Genomic DNA, 17,359 nt, shown 5'->3' with positions numbered 1-17,359 from the left:
ATGTATGACTTTATTCTCATCAGATTGATATTCACCTCTCAGTGGGTTGGAGTAGAGAAGGATAGTTGCATACACTGCCAGTGGAAATGTAAAAGTGTTTCGGCTTTTTTGGAAAACAATGTGGAAATGACTATGACAATTAAAAATGCACTGCTCTTCTACCCAGCTCTCCTGCTATTGGCAGTCTGTCCAGTACAAATAAAGCTCCAAGTGTCTAAAAGAGTATATGCACAAGGATGTTTATTGACTTTGTTCAAAGTGCCAAAATCAGCAATGACAAAACTGGAAATGAAGTGAATGTCTTTCAATAGGGAAATAGTTGAATAAATGGGAATATTTTACAGCTGTATAAAGAAACACAGCATGTGATCCCATTTAATTTGTATGTTAGTATGTATATTTATGCCTAAAATATTAGAAAAACAGATAGAGGTATAACTGTATCTATGACTTTTAGAAACATCTATGACATATTAAGAGAAAAAAGTAAAATGCAAAATAATGTTTATAGTGTGAGTATTTTGGTGAAAAGAAACAATCAAACCCCCTGTTTGTATATGAGTGTGCATATGTTTGTGTGAACACTGAGAAAAGAAAGGGTACACACAACACTGTTCAATTTATAATTTTGGTGTGCAGGGAGAGAACTTTATATACCTTTGAAACGTATGTTCTCTCTGTTACAGTAAACCCATGTTTCTTTTGTAATTTGAAAATAAAAATCAAGGAACAAAAATTAATAATAGTTTGATGGATAAATTTGGACTGTCATCCAGCTCTCTCATAGAAGTCACCCATCTGCTTTGAGAAGCTCATCTATAAGCCGAGGGGATGGACTAGATTATCTCCAGTTGCCCCTCCAGTGCTGAGGTTCTGTGATTGTTCATCTAAGGCTCTTTGGCTTTTGGCCCTATTCTTTAGGGCCTTTAGGATGGTAGAGATAATATAGAAAGGTACTTTTAAAATTGCAAAGCAAAATCCTACTCAAAATGCTCTGTAAGGGAAAAGTAAACTTGTTTTTTAAAAAAAACAAGTGGGGGTGGGGGTAGATTCATTATTCACATAAATAATGCTGAAAGGACAGTTTTTACGTGTATAAACTAAGGGATTGAAGGGTCTGTTTCATGGTCCACAGCCCAACTGATGAGACTAGTTGATTTCTTATTATTTTATAAGTATTAGGCTTTAAAACAAACCATTTTCAAATATTCCTAGCATCAAAAATATAAAAACTGAATTGCTGCCTCGTTCAGAGAAGAGGGCACTTCAATTTGACTACTTGTCCCCTCATTTTTAAGGGCAACTCACTTGTCAGGAAAAAATCTGTGTGTGTGTGAGTGTGGATCTGTGCAGGTCTCTGAAAATTCAGCAGTACTGGGACTGTAGGGTTTGATGTAAATAAATGAAGTGTTTTCCTTTTGTCAGCTAAAAACAAGCAAACAAAAGAGACAGGTGAGTGTGTGTTGAAATGAGTAGTATGTTTGAAGCAGGGGTGGGCCTAGTAGCTCAGTTGGTGTTTCCATTGACTGGCTCATAGGTCAAAGTACTGAGCTTGACTCGAGGTAAAGGAAGAAGGGGAGAAGAGCACTCACTAGATAACTTATTTCAAGGCGGGCTGTTTCTGTACTCAAGAGGTTGTCTCTTTATAGACCCTTAATAGTTCAGCCTTATCCTTTAATATTTTGGTCTTTTTGTCCAGAGATATAACACATTTTATGGAGATAGCTTATCTCATCAGAGCACAAGTGCTTCAAAAATCAAATAATAATAGAATCAGAAAAACCACAGTTAGAAGGGGCCATTAACACTGCTCTGATAAAAGCAGTCCTTTTTTGGCCAGAATTGCTCTTTCTTGGTGGAGAACTCCAAAGAGGTGAGAACAGACTGAAAGCTTTCTTTTCTTAGTTGGGCTTAGATGCTCACTAATCATGTAATTTATGAAGGAGTTGTTCCAGTAAGAAATTGCAGAGAATTCAAAGTTCTTATGAACCTACATTACTGGTTACCCAGTATCTATTTTTAAAACTTGGAATTGGTTGACCTTTTAAAATATTAGCCTTATTTTCTTAATCTATATCTTGTGATGTAAGAGAAAATCCTAATTTAAAATAATTGTAACAAAGACAAGTAAATCTATGGTCCTGAAAGAATATAAATTATAAAAAAGACATGAAGTATTATCAGATAACTGGGATTACAAATGCTGATGGTTTATTGTGCATGTTTGTAATTAGTATAATAAAGTACCACTGTAACAAAATATGACTATTAATTTTCAAGTATATTTTTTTGTATAGCCAAACAAATAACCCTCTGAGTAGGTATATGGTTCTCCTTAAACATACAGACTGCTCGTGCCTACTAGTGATACTGATGTCCCACCTTCTGCCGTTGACCATATCCTACCCCAGACTGAAACCCCCAGTGTTTGCTCACTGTGTTCAATTAGAAAACAAAGGTAATATTGTCTTCTAGAATAATCCTTATGAAGTAAAGGGAGGCTTAAATTTCTGGGATCCTAACCAATTTGATAAATATTAGAGCCAAAAGAGAACTTGGGGATCATTTACACCAACCTTTGTTTTATGGTAAGGATACTGGGGCCCAGAAAATTAGGAAATATGGAGTAGGTTATGATAAGTCCCACGGTTTGCCCCAAAGGGTTAAAATGTATTATAATAGTTCCACCCTGATATCGATAGATGGAGTTCCCTAGAAAAAACGTCTTTTGTGAGCCATGGCAGACAAAGTTGGTGTCTAGGTGAGCTGTCCTGGGCAGCAAAGTTCTGACTCCATGGTTGTGTATCACACCCCCTCTAGGACTTAAAGATCGACCAAAAAACTCCTTTACGGGTCCTTCACCGAAGGCCTTTGGCTGTAAGAACTCGCGTCATTCACACCATGGAGACACAGTATGTGGATAAGCATCATTTTCGCCTCTGTCTGAAGACTCAGGCTGGAACGTATCCTTCCACCTTCCACATATCATAATCTAACCAGAGTCCTATGGGGAGAGTTAATGCTGCTCTAGAAAATAGGTTCAACCTAGTTTGGGAGGTATTAGGGAAAGAATTATATTGAAGAACAATCCACTTTTTTGCATTTGGGGTGTTTTTTCCCATTAAATTTGTGTTTTGGGGGGGTTTTTTTTGGGGGGGTGCATGGTCCAGGAATCGAACCCGGGTCTCCGGCATGAAAGGCAGGCATTCTAAACACTAAACTAAATTTGTGGTTTTTTGAAATGTCATTTTAAACCATGAGGCAGCAGCCAATCCACTGTCAACTTGAATGTTATCTGTTTCATGTAATTACAGTGTCTCACGCAGTGTTGAGCACATAGTAAGTACTCAAACAGTACTTTCTATTGTCTTTTTATATTTATATTAAATATATCTATTTTATATAAATATATAGATGATTAAACACAGTAGATGAGAATGGCACTACTTACATATTGTTTCTAACTTTATTTGGCCACTGGCCCATTACAGTAGATAATATTCTTTCTCTTTATGCATTGTTAAAACAAACTTCAGATTAAAACAAACAAATGAGTCATATACATTAAGTTGATAGTAATACTGTTCTGACATTAGCATACTTTTCAAATACTGCAAGGATTTTTGACTGTTATAAATAGTAAAGGTTGAGATTCAGAGTTAAATATCTGTAGTCCAAGGCTGACAGTTCTCATAACCTAACCTGACTTGTGTAGTTTTGTATCAGGCCTGAATTGCTGATTAAGAAGTAGTCTTGTAATCCAGTAGTCTTGGCTTTAAGTTTACTTTTCAATGGTGCTTCCGGTTTTGTTTGTTTCTTAGTTTTATGTTTTGTGATTAGTACCTCTTCAATAGTGTAAAACAATAAATTGTCTTCTGATTATTATAAAATTGATGCACATTTGTAAATAAGAAAAAGTTTTCATGTTTTAATCATCAAATGCATTCTCATTCTCAATGTATTGCTGTGTCTAATCTGCCCCTCCCTGGTCCCCCCGAGCCCTCCTCCTCATTCCACACTCCCTACCCCAGGAGTGACTGGAATTTACTTGGCTATACTATACATTATATACTCCTAAATTTTTGCAGTTTTGATCAAGGGATAATCTATTTAGGCTCCAGGGGGCAGATCTTTTTATCTCTGTTGTTTTGAGCACATTTATTTGCCTACTATGGAGGGAATTTCAGAAAAATTACAAATTTTTTTTACCTAATTCAAGGGTCCTTACCTTTGGTGTGCCAGGGAGAAATGCACTGGCCTTTTGGAGTAGCTAGTGTCTTTTCAACCTCACTAAAACATATTTAGAACTAGTTTTGTGCATGTACTGAAAGCATTAACCAAGAGAGACTATTTGGTAAAACTTTAGCGAGCAAATGGTTATACACAGAAGGGAGTTTTCACATATTCAGTTTATTTTGTATACATCTTGCATATTTAAGTTGCTTGGTGCACTGAGCTAGTTTATTTGATTTAAGCCTTGTCCCTCTGACTGAGTAAAAACCACTCTGGACATTTGAACTGGTATTTAGGGACTTTTAAAGTTGTATCCCCTCATCATTGCTACTTAGAAGTAGCATTCTCTAAAGAAAGTGAGAGAGAAAGAATGATAAATTGTTGAGAAATTATGAGTTTAGCCAATAAGACAGTTACTAAATAACTATAAGTCATATGCTTGAGTTGAAACATTTGGTGAAGATGGAATGAATAAACTTTCAGAAAGTTAGAAGGACATAATAGCATAATAGTGTTGATTGTTTTTCTTTTAAAACTTTATGGTATTTATCATCTGGGAATAAATTTACTTTTCTACTTCAAATTATATTAAATATTTCATACTAAGTGTTGGTTTATAAAGCACAACATAATACTGAATGAGTTTTTACTGAATGCTGGCGAAAATGTTGTGTGTCTTTCAGGTAAATATTGTCAGGATTGAAGTAGAGTCCTTTGTAAAGAATGTTAATGTAACCTTGTTAGTAACTAATTCCAATATTAGTCATTCACTTCAAACTTTGGAGACCTATAAGGGAAACAGAAAGTTAATCCTTTTAAAAAAGGGAGAATTAACTTAATTCTACTAACCATGTTAACGAAGAACTAGAATTTTGGTCCTTTGATAACCCTTCTGAAGAGGCTTCATCAAAACAATTAATAGTCACATTGTCCCTCCCCTCCTGTGTCCATTGGACCACTGGGGCACATTGCAAGGAAAGCCAACTTTGAGGTCACCCTGTGTATGACCCTGTGGAAACTTATCTCTGGCTGATGCCAGCTGCCATTATTGGAAAAATGGGACCATAAAGATGACAGGATCAAAGTTGTGGCAAAGAAGTTTGTTTTTTAAGGATTGAACTACAGCTAATTTTTAAAATCCATATCCAAACCTTAGCACTTGGAAATGATGTAAACACAGGTTCCCGGGTCTTCTTGTTGGTTGCCTAGCTGATAACCAGTTTGTTGTGGTTTATTGTCTAAGAAACACATCAGAAGTCACAGTTCAGAAATAACCTTTCCTTTGTAACATTTTTGCTTTTGTCATTTCCCTTTCACTTATTAAATCTCACCAAACAGTTGGCACTGCATGACTGTCTTCATTTTTCCTTAAACAAGCCTCAGTTACATTAAAGAGTTTGTGCATGGAGACTTTGGGAGAACCACGCCGAACATTGGCTCTCTGATGCATGTGACTGCCGACATTCTTGAGCTGGATGTTGAGGTAAACCATTTATTGTGGAGTGTGCTCTGAAATAGTAAATTCAGCCAAGGTTTTGCTCTTTTGGCATTAAGCTACTCGCCTTCCTAGGTATTTGAGTATTGCAAAAAGAGACTTTTCAAAATTTTTATTTCTTTTTAAAATATATAAGGTCTCATTTATGAACCTTGCCAATGTATAGCTAATTTGCTTACTATGGCATCAGATCTGAACCCATAATCCAAGCAAGGAAATAAAGTTGTAACTGACCTTCATATGTTCTTTGAACTTGAGAGTTCAGTCCCTCTCTCTGTGTACCTTTGATTTTATTGATACCTGATTTTATAAAAAATTTAAGGCAGCCTATTCAGAAACATTTCAGGACAGGGGTAGAAAACAGCATGGGCCTATAGTTATTAATAAAAGCAGTTCTATAAAGGATCCCTTATGATATGATTCAAGTTCTCAGCTGTAGTCTGAACTGAAACAAGGTTAAATTCTAGAGTGATCAAAAATGGATACAATGGATCTTTCAGCCAGTTTTCCATATTTTTTTCTCATTTGAGCTTCAATAGGTACTGAGTCCCAAGTTGTGCTCCTTGACAAATATCTGATTAGGAATGGAGTCCCTGTCTCCAGAAAATTTTAGTAGAGGCCATTTCACACTTGGGAATGATAAAGTTATACAAAGAAGTGAGTAGAGTTGCCCACTGTGAAAACATCTATAATCAAATGACCATTGGAACATTACTCCTTTTGTCAGCAATTCTCTTGGGTGTTTTCAGATCAGATATTATACAGCTCCTATAGTACAGCCAGTGAGAGCATCTTTAAGGTTACAGAGCCTTCTTGGTGAAACTATCGTTTTGAGGAAAACAACCTTCTTTTCTGTCAAAGAAATGTCCCAATTGCATTCATCTTCTTTGACCTTAATTCTTAGAACAACTTAGTATCAGTCATAAGGCCACTGTTTCTTAACTCTGATTGTCCATTGGAATCACCTGTGGAGTTTTTCAAACAAACACAGTATGTCTAACCTCCCCTGCCCTCAACCCCTACACCAAGACTGTGATCAGTAATGTTTCATTTTCAGATGTGAGAAACCACCCATTTATTTACATGTGGTGTTTGGTATGTGGCTATATTCTGAAACAAAACCAAAATATTTTCTCAGGGTTTGTAAAAAAAAAAAATGAACACACCCAGACACACATTTATATGCAATAGTTATTTTGACTTTTCTGATAAAATCTTTCTGAATCTAGTATGTGAAGTGACTCATGGATTAATAAAAGATTTAGTAAGTCATTTCAGATTTTAAGCTTTAAATGTCAAAAAAACCATTTTGCAGTGGAATTTTTTTTTTTAACTTTCTCCTAAAATAGGCCCCTCAGGTAGTTAAGACGGTATATTTTGGTACTTCTAAAACCTGGAATGTTATTGTTTACATGGAGACAAAAATAGTCTGTTTACTGTAATTTTATTATGACTTGAAGATTAAGGTTTTGTTGTGAAAGGTTCAATCCAGCGTAAGAGGAGTTAGGCGAATTAGATTCTAAAAATTCTGCTGAAGTGAAATAGAAAGATCTTTAATCCTTTTCTAATCCTAGGTGATCTTTCATATTCATTTATTTCACATTTAGTAGCTATGTTACGAACAAGACTCTAAGCTTATAGAATATTTAAAAGCAAGATGAGAAAATGAACATGATCAGAAGAATAAAAGTTGCTGAGAATTCTGAAGGAAAATTAATGTTTGTACCTGGATGTTTTTGCTATTTTATCCATGAATAAAATTTTAAAATTTAAATTTACTCTGTTCTCAGTCAACAGGCACAATTAATAATCAGCTGAGTAACCAAATACTGCTACTCAGTTTCTGGGTCAGACCTCAGGCATAAGCAATTCTAGAGTGTTCAATTATGGTATTTGATAACTTTTGTCCAAATGCTGCTGTTTCTGTTCCATTATATTAAAACTATTAAATTTATGAAGCATTATCAGCAAGTGCATACTAGGACAGTAATATCTTATTTTAATGACTTGTTTTCTTCCTTCCAGTCTGTAGATGTTGACTGGCCCCCTCCTCTGGATTGACTAGCTTTCAAATTTGAAGACAAAGAGTAGAGTTTTCCTGGCATGATGTGGACGTCCATTCTGTATACGCTGTAAAATGGCTGTTTTATCCACCATGACGGTGTCTTGGAAACCACTTGGATCATGTTGATCTATATGTTGTTTTTATTTGTTATAACATCTCAGGTTCTGGATATGTCTATATTTTGTGTTAAATTCATCTAAGGATATTTTATGATCTTTCTCACTACCCTTTCAGCCCCCACAAACCAAAATGAAATGAAACCATTCTCCCTCTTGTTTCGTTTAGAGGGGTATGCAAACCCCAGGATCCGTTCTCTGAAAAGCTGTAATTTCTAGCAGCAAGATTTCCTTCCACAAGAAACATGCCACCTTTAAAAAATTGTGTTCCAGATTATTTAAACTACCTGAATAAAAGTTATATCTAGATTTATGCTGCACAGTACCATATAATATTCTAAGTTACTAAATTCAAATCTGAGGTAATAATATTTTTGCAAGTAAGCCTCAAGCTGTTACAAAAAAAAAAATTCTTTTGGGTATGATTTGTCACAAATTTTATGAAATTCAAGTTACTAGTTGGACAACCTCAAATTGTCAATATATTTCCTGTGGAGGGAAAGTGAAACCTTAGGAAGGGCAGCATACCATGATAAGAATTTCATTAGTCTTTTAATAAGGAGAGACAAGTGCCTACTATTATTTAATATAACTTCAATTTCAGGGATAGGATTTTGAGAAATTGAGATTGCTAAACAAAGGTAAATAATATTATTTCAGAGTGCATTAATGTATTGTCCCATTTCAAACATCTAAACAAGGTAAACAAAGTGAGTATTATCTCCATTTTACAATTATGGAAAAAAAGACCATAAGCCAAATGATGTGTCTATAACTGTCAGTTGCTTCCACATCTAGGAGTAGAACCAAAGTTTCCTGGTCACTAGGGAAAAACTCTATTATTAGGCACAACTATGTGAAGGAGGCACTAAGGATGCTATTTAAACTCACTTAACTATGAGTTTTAAATGATTTTTAAAATAAAGGTACCAAATCAAGGAACTCATCAAAAAAACAGCCCAAGTATATTCTATATAATCTCATATAATTGCCATTTGTTAATCATCAGTTGATATTTTGAAGAGGTAAACAGATATGGCAGTTAAATAAGCCAAACCTAATGGGTCAGTAAGTTGAGGGAGTCTCATTAAAATTTAAGTATAATCTCTACCTCAACCATTGAGCCTATTTTAGAACACTTTTGACTTGGACAGTATTGGATAACTCAGTGTTTCCCATCTCTACATTCAAACAGTTCATAGATACTCAGATGTATTATTCATTTTAGAAATCAGGAAAATAGTTGAGACTGTTGATTTAACTGACATGAAGTCAATCTAGCACTTCAGAACTGTGTGTTTCAAATGTGAATAATAGTGAGTTTTCAATACCAGAAAATAAAGGGATAACAGAAATAAAGTTTTGGTAAGAAGGCAAGAACTTCTCTGTCACTCTTTCTCAGTTTCTGAGGAAATTTTGCTTTAACAGAGATTTAAATAATTTGGAAGATAATCTTTTGCATATTTCTTAATGGTCCAGCTTTGAGTACAGAGGACCGGCAAAATGGAAGAACTTCTTGAGCAAACTTAAGTTAGAAGATTTCTATTTCTTTTTTTTTTTTTTTTTTTATCTTTTTGCATGGACAGGCACCAGGAATTGAACCCAGGTCTCCGGCATGGTAGGCGAGAACTCTGCTTTCTGAGCCACCGCGGCCCGCCCAAGATTTCTATTTCTTGCATTTATCTATTCCTGAAATTATACATACTTTAAGCAGAGTAAACATTAACTAAAGAAAAAATGGTCATATAATTAACACATTAAAAATGTCAGCTTTATGCAGAATTCGGGCACATCAAGTAACAGGTACTGTAAGTTTCATTTTTGCCTATATGCTTTTCGTTAGTTTTATGATTTCCTTTTATAGCTTTGTTTAAATTAGCAGTCATTTTATAACACTTTAACAATGTCTTTGTCCAAAATATAGTCTGTGGTTTATTTTAGGAAAAGCATCAGCTCTGAATACCTGGAAAAGTCAAGAAAAAGTAAAGCTGGTAAAATGAGAAATTACCAAGTAACATTTGCAAATTATCTGAAGCAATTTTAGAAGTTAAATTTCCATTTCCTAAGAGAAAAAACATTTTATTAGATATTTCCTTTTGGAGCTTTATTCTTTTAATTTTGTAAGTCTACATAAAAAAATGAACTTTAATGTAAACTTTTGTGAGTTATTTTTTAAATATAGCTTTTTATCATGAAATAAATGTCACTTTTATGGTGATATTTAATTTTTTTTCATTTTGAATTTCAAACTTATAGAGAAGTTACAAGAGAAGTTCAAAGAACTTTTTTACCTTAAACCATTAAACCAAGGGAGCCCCTTCACCTCAATACATTAATGTAATTCCAACAAATATTTAGGTTGTTATGATTTAGATTCAGGTTGTACATCTTATCAAATGTCACACAATTTTGATTTGTCCAGTTACTGGCAATTGGGCTTTGATCAACAAATTTAAGTATCTGCTGAATTTCTCCACTTTTATATTCTCTTTTCCCCTTTGTAATTAATAAGCATCTTATAGGGAGGGCAAACTGTCAGTTACTAGTTTTAGCATCCATTGATGATTTTTGTCTGAATCATTTATTACTGCAGTGATTGCCAAATAGAGACTTTAATTCCCATCATTCTACATTTATTGGCTAGCATTCCACTGAGTTTTTTCTTCTTCCTAATTGTTTATTCATTTTTACCACTGTGGACTTCCAGATTCGTATTTTATTCAATAGGTTAGAATCTGTTATTAATGTTACTTATTTTGATGTTCAGAGTGCTCAAGATTTGGCATTGGGAGTCTGTCTCTTCAAGCTGGTTCCTGTGTCCTTTTGACATGTTGCCACCGTTCTTTGAGCATGTTCTTACTTTCTGATTCAAAAAAAGTTATTTCCGGCTCATCTTATATTTTCCCTGCACAGTAGGGGCTATTTCTCTAAGAAGGTCTGCTTCCTTTTAGTGGATAATGGTATTTAGAAAACAAGATCTGGACAGTTCACTCCCCACGTTCCATATTGTTACTCCACACTGGGCCACCAACCATCACCCCTTGTGCCAACATCTCCCCACTACCTTGCTCACTTCAAGCAAATGGCTTTTGTACTGATTTATTTAGGAACGGAGGAAGAGAATAAAGTCAGGAAGACAGAAAATGAAAATCTTTTAAAAAGGCATCTTAATACCCCACAAAAGGACAGCTACGTATGCAAATGTATTCAGCCATAGCATTCCATGCCTAAGTTTCTAAGTAACCAAAGCTACCTTTCCCAGTAAAGATGTGTGCTCTCTCTCTCTTTATATATAAAATCTGGTTATTTTTACATTTTAAAAGTCAAATAGCAACAAAATTGTAGTAAGATTTTAGAATTTTTCCCATTTATTATATTAGCAAGAAAATCATGTATACAAAGATATTACAAAGGTAATAAAATATTCTGTACAATAAAAGGCATTTTGACATTGTAAAAATAATAGCGTCTTTATATGAAGCTTAACATTACATTATTGAACAGTACCTGAGAACTTTTAAAAATTACTTGGTTGATGCCTCCATAGCCACTCCAGTCATTTAACATAAAAATATAACAGTAAAAAAATAGGCTTTTGTCATTCTGCTGGAATCTAGATTCATCCTCGTCAACAGTTTTTTCAAATACATTCTTTAAAATAGAAATCATCTCTAAAGCATTCATCTGGACTGAATCATGCAAGTAAGAGTACTCACTACTCAAAAGCTTTGCTTGTGTTTCCATCTCAAAACTACCTGAACTGTGCAACAGTGACTGCATCATCTAATTACCCAATAAAAATCGATTTTGTCACCAAAATGTCTCATGAGATTGAATATCTCAAATGGATCCCAAAATACTTCAACCATATCGATTACAATTTATGAAAAGCCACAATGTTTAGATAAGTTTAAGAAAAAAGAGACAAATGTTTGATAAATACTTTTACCAAAAATTTGTATTTTATCTGCCTGCTGATATCTCTGAAAACTCAATTTGTTGAATCAACATTTGTATCAATTATATATTACTGTCTACACGTAGATGTGTAATGAATTGTAATGAAAATTGAAAACCCAATAATAACTGAAGCTGTGGAAACAAGTGATAAGAATATCAGAGTATGATAAATTCTACCCCTTTAGATAAATACTGGGTGGTTTTTTTTTTCAAAAGCCATACGACATTTAGAATAAACTGATTTTTTTAAGTCTGTATTTTGTTTATTAAGGGGGATAGTGAGGACATCAGTCTTTTTTTATGTTTTTGTATGCATGAAAAATGACAGGCATGATTACTTCTGAGATTTTAGTCTTCTCTGCTGCTAAGCTTATGCGTTTTAAACTCTGCTAACGTGTTCATTGAAATACTAATTGACTAAGTCTCCGGCAAATGAAGGCATAAGACAGGATGCATACAACCCATATATTTATCTCCAATTAGCTACCTACTCCTGGTTTTAACATGTGAATAAACAGCATGAAATTTTCTATTACATGATAGAAAAGGCTTCCTAATTTTCCCTCATTTCATGCTCAACCTCTATAAATAAAACAGATCAGACATCTTTTCAGTGGCAACTTTATTAGCTACAATAAGACTCACTTTTAGGAATATAAGCAAACTTCTCCCAGTTTGTAGTCAACTTTGGCAAAGAAATGAAATCACAGAATTTCAGAATTGAAAATCACTGGTAATTGACCTTACCTTTCTAAACAACAGGAAATAGTTCTGGAAGGAGTAAGACCAAAAGAAGGTTCTCTAAGATCTGGGCAATAACTAGTCACCCTAAAGAGACACCTGCCTCAGGAGTCTTACTAAATCTAATCCATATAGATTTTTCTAACTCTGCAGAGTTAAATTAGACAACTGGAAGGAGTGTTTGGATTAGATGTTAATTAGGGCTATGGGATATTGGCTTATTAACAGTTTTGTCTAGCATTAAACAATTTACAGTGTTTCTTTTTTATGTATTATTTTAATACAACACACCCTGTGAGGTAGGTAGGTTGAATATTCTCTGCATTTCATATCTGAAAAGATAACAACACAGAAGGTATGACTTGCTAAAGACTGCATAACTTGTAAATGGCAGAGTTGAACACCCAACTTAATCTTGTGATTAATAATTCCTGACTTCTGGTTTTTTATGCTATTTAACAGCATGTGGTAATTTCTTTAACCTCTCAATAATCCAAAATATAAGATAACTAATCATTTGGTGCTAACGAATCATTTGGTGCTACTAGGCACCCAGGATCAACGATTTGAAGACTCTTAAAATGGGAAATACAATTAGTTTTTCTGAAGGATTAGGCTAGAAATAGATGACTCAGCTGTTTTGTCCATTAAGAATGTGTGTAGAAGATCACTTACCAATTTGAAAGGGCATTAAAAATAGTAGATTGATGATACAAGTCAGAAAAGTCGTTTTGAGGAGTAAGTACAGATTAGGAAGGGACATGAAAGAAAACAGTGTGTTGGAAATGTCCCAAGCATGTTATTACCTGGGTGCTCACATGTGTAAAAATTCATCAAGTTGCACACTCAAATGAATATATATTTTACTCTATGTTATCTTTCCAAAGAAAAAGACTAAAATCTTTGAAAGCAAGAGTTTTGTTTCATTCACCTCTAGATCCTCTAACACGTCAAACAGTGCTTTGCACATTATTCAAAAAATTTGATATGTGATTGAATCCTGGAGTATTTGGGCCAGGGTAAGGTGCAGGCAAAACGCAAGGAGGGAGACTGCTGATTAAATCTGCCACATACTGTGGAGAGAAGTAGCTAGGTCAGTACATGAAATAATCCTATTAAGTTTAGAATTTCTCCTTAATACGGCTGACACTACTATTCTCAACAGAGCTGTTTTCAATCTCAAAGGTCTGTAGGAGGGTTTTTAAAAGAAAATGAAGCAAAGGGTAAAGGAAGATAAATGTATTTCAAGTTTATATAATCTTGACATCCTGCTTTTCCTGCCTAGGTAAGTACCTTTGCCTTTAAATACCGTATCCGTGTCGATATTTTTTTTTCCTGTCGACATTTTTATAATCATACCTGTCAGTTCCACCCTTGCCTCCCTAATAATAAACATCATTTATTCAGCACCAACTATGTGTCAAGAACTATGCTAAGTGCTGGGGTCCCAAAGAAGAATGAGACAAAACACTTAAATGACTAGTTCAGTAAGAAGAGTTCTGTAATGGAGGCATGTACAAAGCTACTAGGGAGGCAGAACCAAGCTTCAGAGAGGAGCCTTAAAGGATGAGTATTCTAGTTGCAGAAAAGCCAGAGGCAGAGTGGGTTACATATTAAAGGGATGAAGGAATGAAAGAGAATGTTTTTTCAAGGAATTCTATCACAGGACATAAGTGGGAAGGGGCATTTTTAATCAGGACATGGAAAAGATTATTTCGGGGGGAAAAAGAATATAGGCCTGTACTAAGAGAGCAGCAGGAATGGAGAAGGGACAGACAAAAATATGTTTTAAAGGAGTATCAAAAAGATGATGCGTAAGTATGAGTGTGGGGGAGAAAAAGAATAAAATATGACTTTGAGATTCCTATTAAATATCTTGGGTGGCAAGGAAAGTGGTAATGCCATTAATGAAAGTAGAACATGCAAGAGGAGCCAGTTTATAAGGGCCTTTGGATAGTGTGGCAAAAGTTGAAGCTGGGGCATTGGTAAGTCTGCCCTGAGGAGAAAATAGCACCAACTGAGGACTAAGGTTGAGACCCTGGAAAAAAACCAATTTCCACCACAGAAATCCAGGAAGAGTATCCAAGGAAGGAATGCTTGATAGGACAGACGGTGATGGAGAGGTCAATTAGGGTAAGGACTGATAAAAGACACAAGGTTTGAAAAAGGTGGGAGTTGGTCACCTTTCCCAGAATATCTTAAGAAAATAGTAGGCACTAAAGACAGAGCTCAATGAACTAAGAAATGGTGGGAAAGTGAGGAAATGGAGGCTGAGAGCATTTCACAAGTCTAGAGGTGAAGGGAAGGCGCACAGGATGGTAGGAAAGGATTATTATTATTACCATTTTTGTCTTTCTTTTCAGACTAGACAAGAGGCTCACCAGGATAATATAAAGAAAAGAAGCATTAAATGGTGATGTGAAGACAGGAAACACAGGACAGGAGAGAGAAGAAGAAGGACCCAGTGAACAAAAAGAGTTTAGAAAGGAAGCAGGACACCTTTTCCTGACAAAGTGAGGTGTTAAGAGGAAGGTGAAGGTATAAATATAAGTAGAGACTGAGGGGAAGCAGGTTGCCAAATTCTTTGAAAATCAGAAAATAAATTCCATCATCAATAAATTGTACCTGAGAAATGAAAAAATCCACTGGACATACTCTAAACATAGATGTGAGCCATATATTAATTCAGCTTACATAGAAAAAAAATTCAAAACAAGTGCTTACTTAATTTTTAAAAATCCATTTAGATATTATAGTATTTGCTTAAGCAGACCAATGCTAATTATATACAGAATTATAGGATTCTGTATTAAAAAAAAAAAGCCCATCAACCATCAACCACCATCTGGAGATATCCTAGGTTCACATCTTAAAAAAGGAAAGGAATTGTGCCTTCAGGTTTTTCTTTCTCTTTTGTAAGTTCTACTAATATTATTATACATATATGTGTTGATAATGTTGTTTATGATTTTAAAATTTATATAAATATTTTCTTTTGAAATCATTTCTGATAAATATTAATGGTAATGAGTTAGGTGTCCTGAATCTTTTTCTTTTGCTTCCTGAACTATCCTGGCCCCAAGTCTTATCAATCTAGATACAGCATGTTTTAGACCTGCAGATAGGCTCATCTCCCTGCCTGCTCTCCTTCCAATTTCCCAGTACAGATCAACTCAGAATTTTTATTTTTATTTAGATGCAATCACATATTCCCCATTTTAATTGGATTGACTAGTTTTTAATTGTTCCAGTAAATTCATGGTTTGGTTGTACACTTTATAAATGAAATGGCACATTGTCTCTAGGTAAGTATAGGCGCAACATTAGGGTAGATTCTGGTTCTAAGATAAACTAGGCCTTTAGTAAGTTAGTTACTTAATATGACAATTCTATTAGCAATTAAGATTATAGTCCAAATTTTACCAGCATTCTGCCACTGGGATTACTTCCTTTCCGAAAGTTTGGATTAACATTAATCCTGGACTTAAATGTCATGACTCTGATATAAACTCAATGTCACATTAAACAGAATTATAAAAATTATAAACATCAAGTAATTAAAACTACTTTTTTTCAAGAAACAAAATTCTATCACAGTAGTCTGAATGTTCAATAAATATTTACTGTGCTTACCATGAGACAGACATTGTCCTAGATACTACCAGTTGAGCAGTAAACAAAAGAGACAAAAATGTCTGCCCTTATGGAGCTTATATTCCAGTGCAGGAAAACAAACAGTAGATAATGTAAAATGCGTAGTAAAATCAGACTGTCGTAAGTGCTATGGACAAAAATAAAGCAGGGAGACATGGAGTGCTGACATGCAAGGGTTGCTATCATACAACACAGTCAAGGAAGGCCCTGACTAGGTAACAACTTGAGTGAGACCTGAAGGATGTCAGGCTGAGCTATGCTTCCTGGGGAAAGAGTATTGGAGGCAGTGGGAACTCCAAGCACAAAGGGTCTGAAGCAGGAACAGGCTTGGTGTTTTTGAGAAGGATCACTGAGGCCACAGTGCCTGGAGTTAAATGAGAAGTGGAACAATGATAGTAGTGAAATAGGAAAGGTTTTTAAGGACTTTGCTCATTTTAAGGACTCATTTTAAGGACTTTGGCCTTCACTCTGAGTGAAATGAGGAGCCACTGGATGGTTTTCAGCAGATGAATGACATGACTTGCTTCAAAAATAATCACTCTGGCTATTTGTACAGAAGAGACTGTAGGTAGGGGCACAAGGATGTAAGGAGGGTTTAAGAGGCTATGGCTTCAATCCAGGCAAGAGATGAGAGGCCTGGAATGGGGTATTAACAGTAGTGCTCAAAAGAGGTGGTTAGCTATGGATATATTTCAAAGGTAGGGCCTCCTGGATTTGCTAATGGACTGCATATGGGATATTAAAAAAAGAAAAGAATCAAGGATGACTCCAAGGTTCTTGGCCTAAGCAACTGGAAACATGGCATTGCAATCTACTGAGTTGGGAAGACTGGAGAAGCAAGTTTGGGAGGGAAGATCAGGAATTCAGTTTTGGTTATGCTCTGAGTTTTATTAGATTTCTAGGTAGAGATGTCAAACAGGCAGTTTTTCACAAGTTAGACTCAAAGTCTGGAGTTCTGGGATGGCTAGATATTAAATTCAGGAGTTCACAGAGATAGCTGATAATTAAAGCCATGAAACTGGATAATCATGGGAAGTAAGCACACATAAGAAAGAGGTCAAAGGAAAAATCTTCACCTTAAAAACCATAAAAGCA

The 17,359-nt window shown here is 35.0% G+C and overlaps 1 protein-coding gene across 6 annotated transcripts in view; it reads left to right on the top strand.

The window, feature by feature from the left end:
- The window catches only part of PUS10 (pseudouridine synthase 10), a 147,436-nt gene extending 133,880 nt beyond the window's left edge, over positions 1 to 13,556 (top strand). For 5 of the 6 annotated variants that reach the window (XM_077134307.1, XM_077134306.1, XM_077134305.1 and 2 more), the window contains 3 exons: positions 2,821 to 2,963; positions 5,617 to 5,716; positions 7,754 to 13,556. In XM_077134307.1, coding sequence (XP_076990422.1) covers positions 2,821 to 2,963; positions 5,617 to 5,716; positions 7,754 to 7,789 — 279 coding nt within the window. In that variant the 3' untranslated portion in view covers positions 7,790 to 13,556. Of the gene's footprint in view, positions 1 to 2,820; positions 2,964 to 5,571; positions 5,717 to 7,753 lie in introns of those variants that run through there. The other variant, XM_077134309.1, reaches the window with a different exon arrangement.
- Positions 13,557 to 17,359: the final 3,803 nt, after the last annotated feature.

This window comes from Tamandua tetradactyla, chromosome 17 (assembly GCF_023851605.1).
Source record: "Tamandua tetradactyla isolate mTamTet1 chromosome 17, mTamTet1.pri, whole genome shotgun sequence".
Classification (NCBI taxonomy): domain Eukaryota; kingdom Metazoa; phylum Chordata; class Mammalia; order Pilosa; family Myrmecophagidae; genus Tamandua; species Tamandua tetradactyla.
Note: the sequence above shows the minus strand (reverse complement) of the source record. Positions and strands in the feature narration are given on the sequence as shown.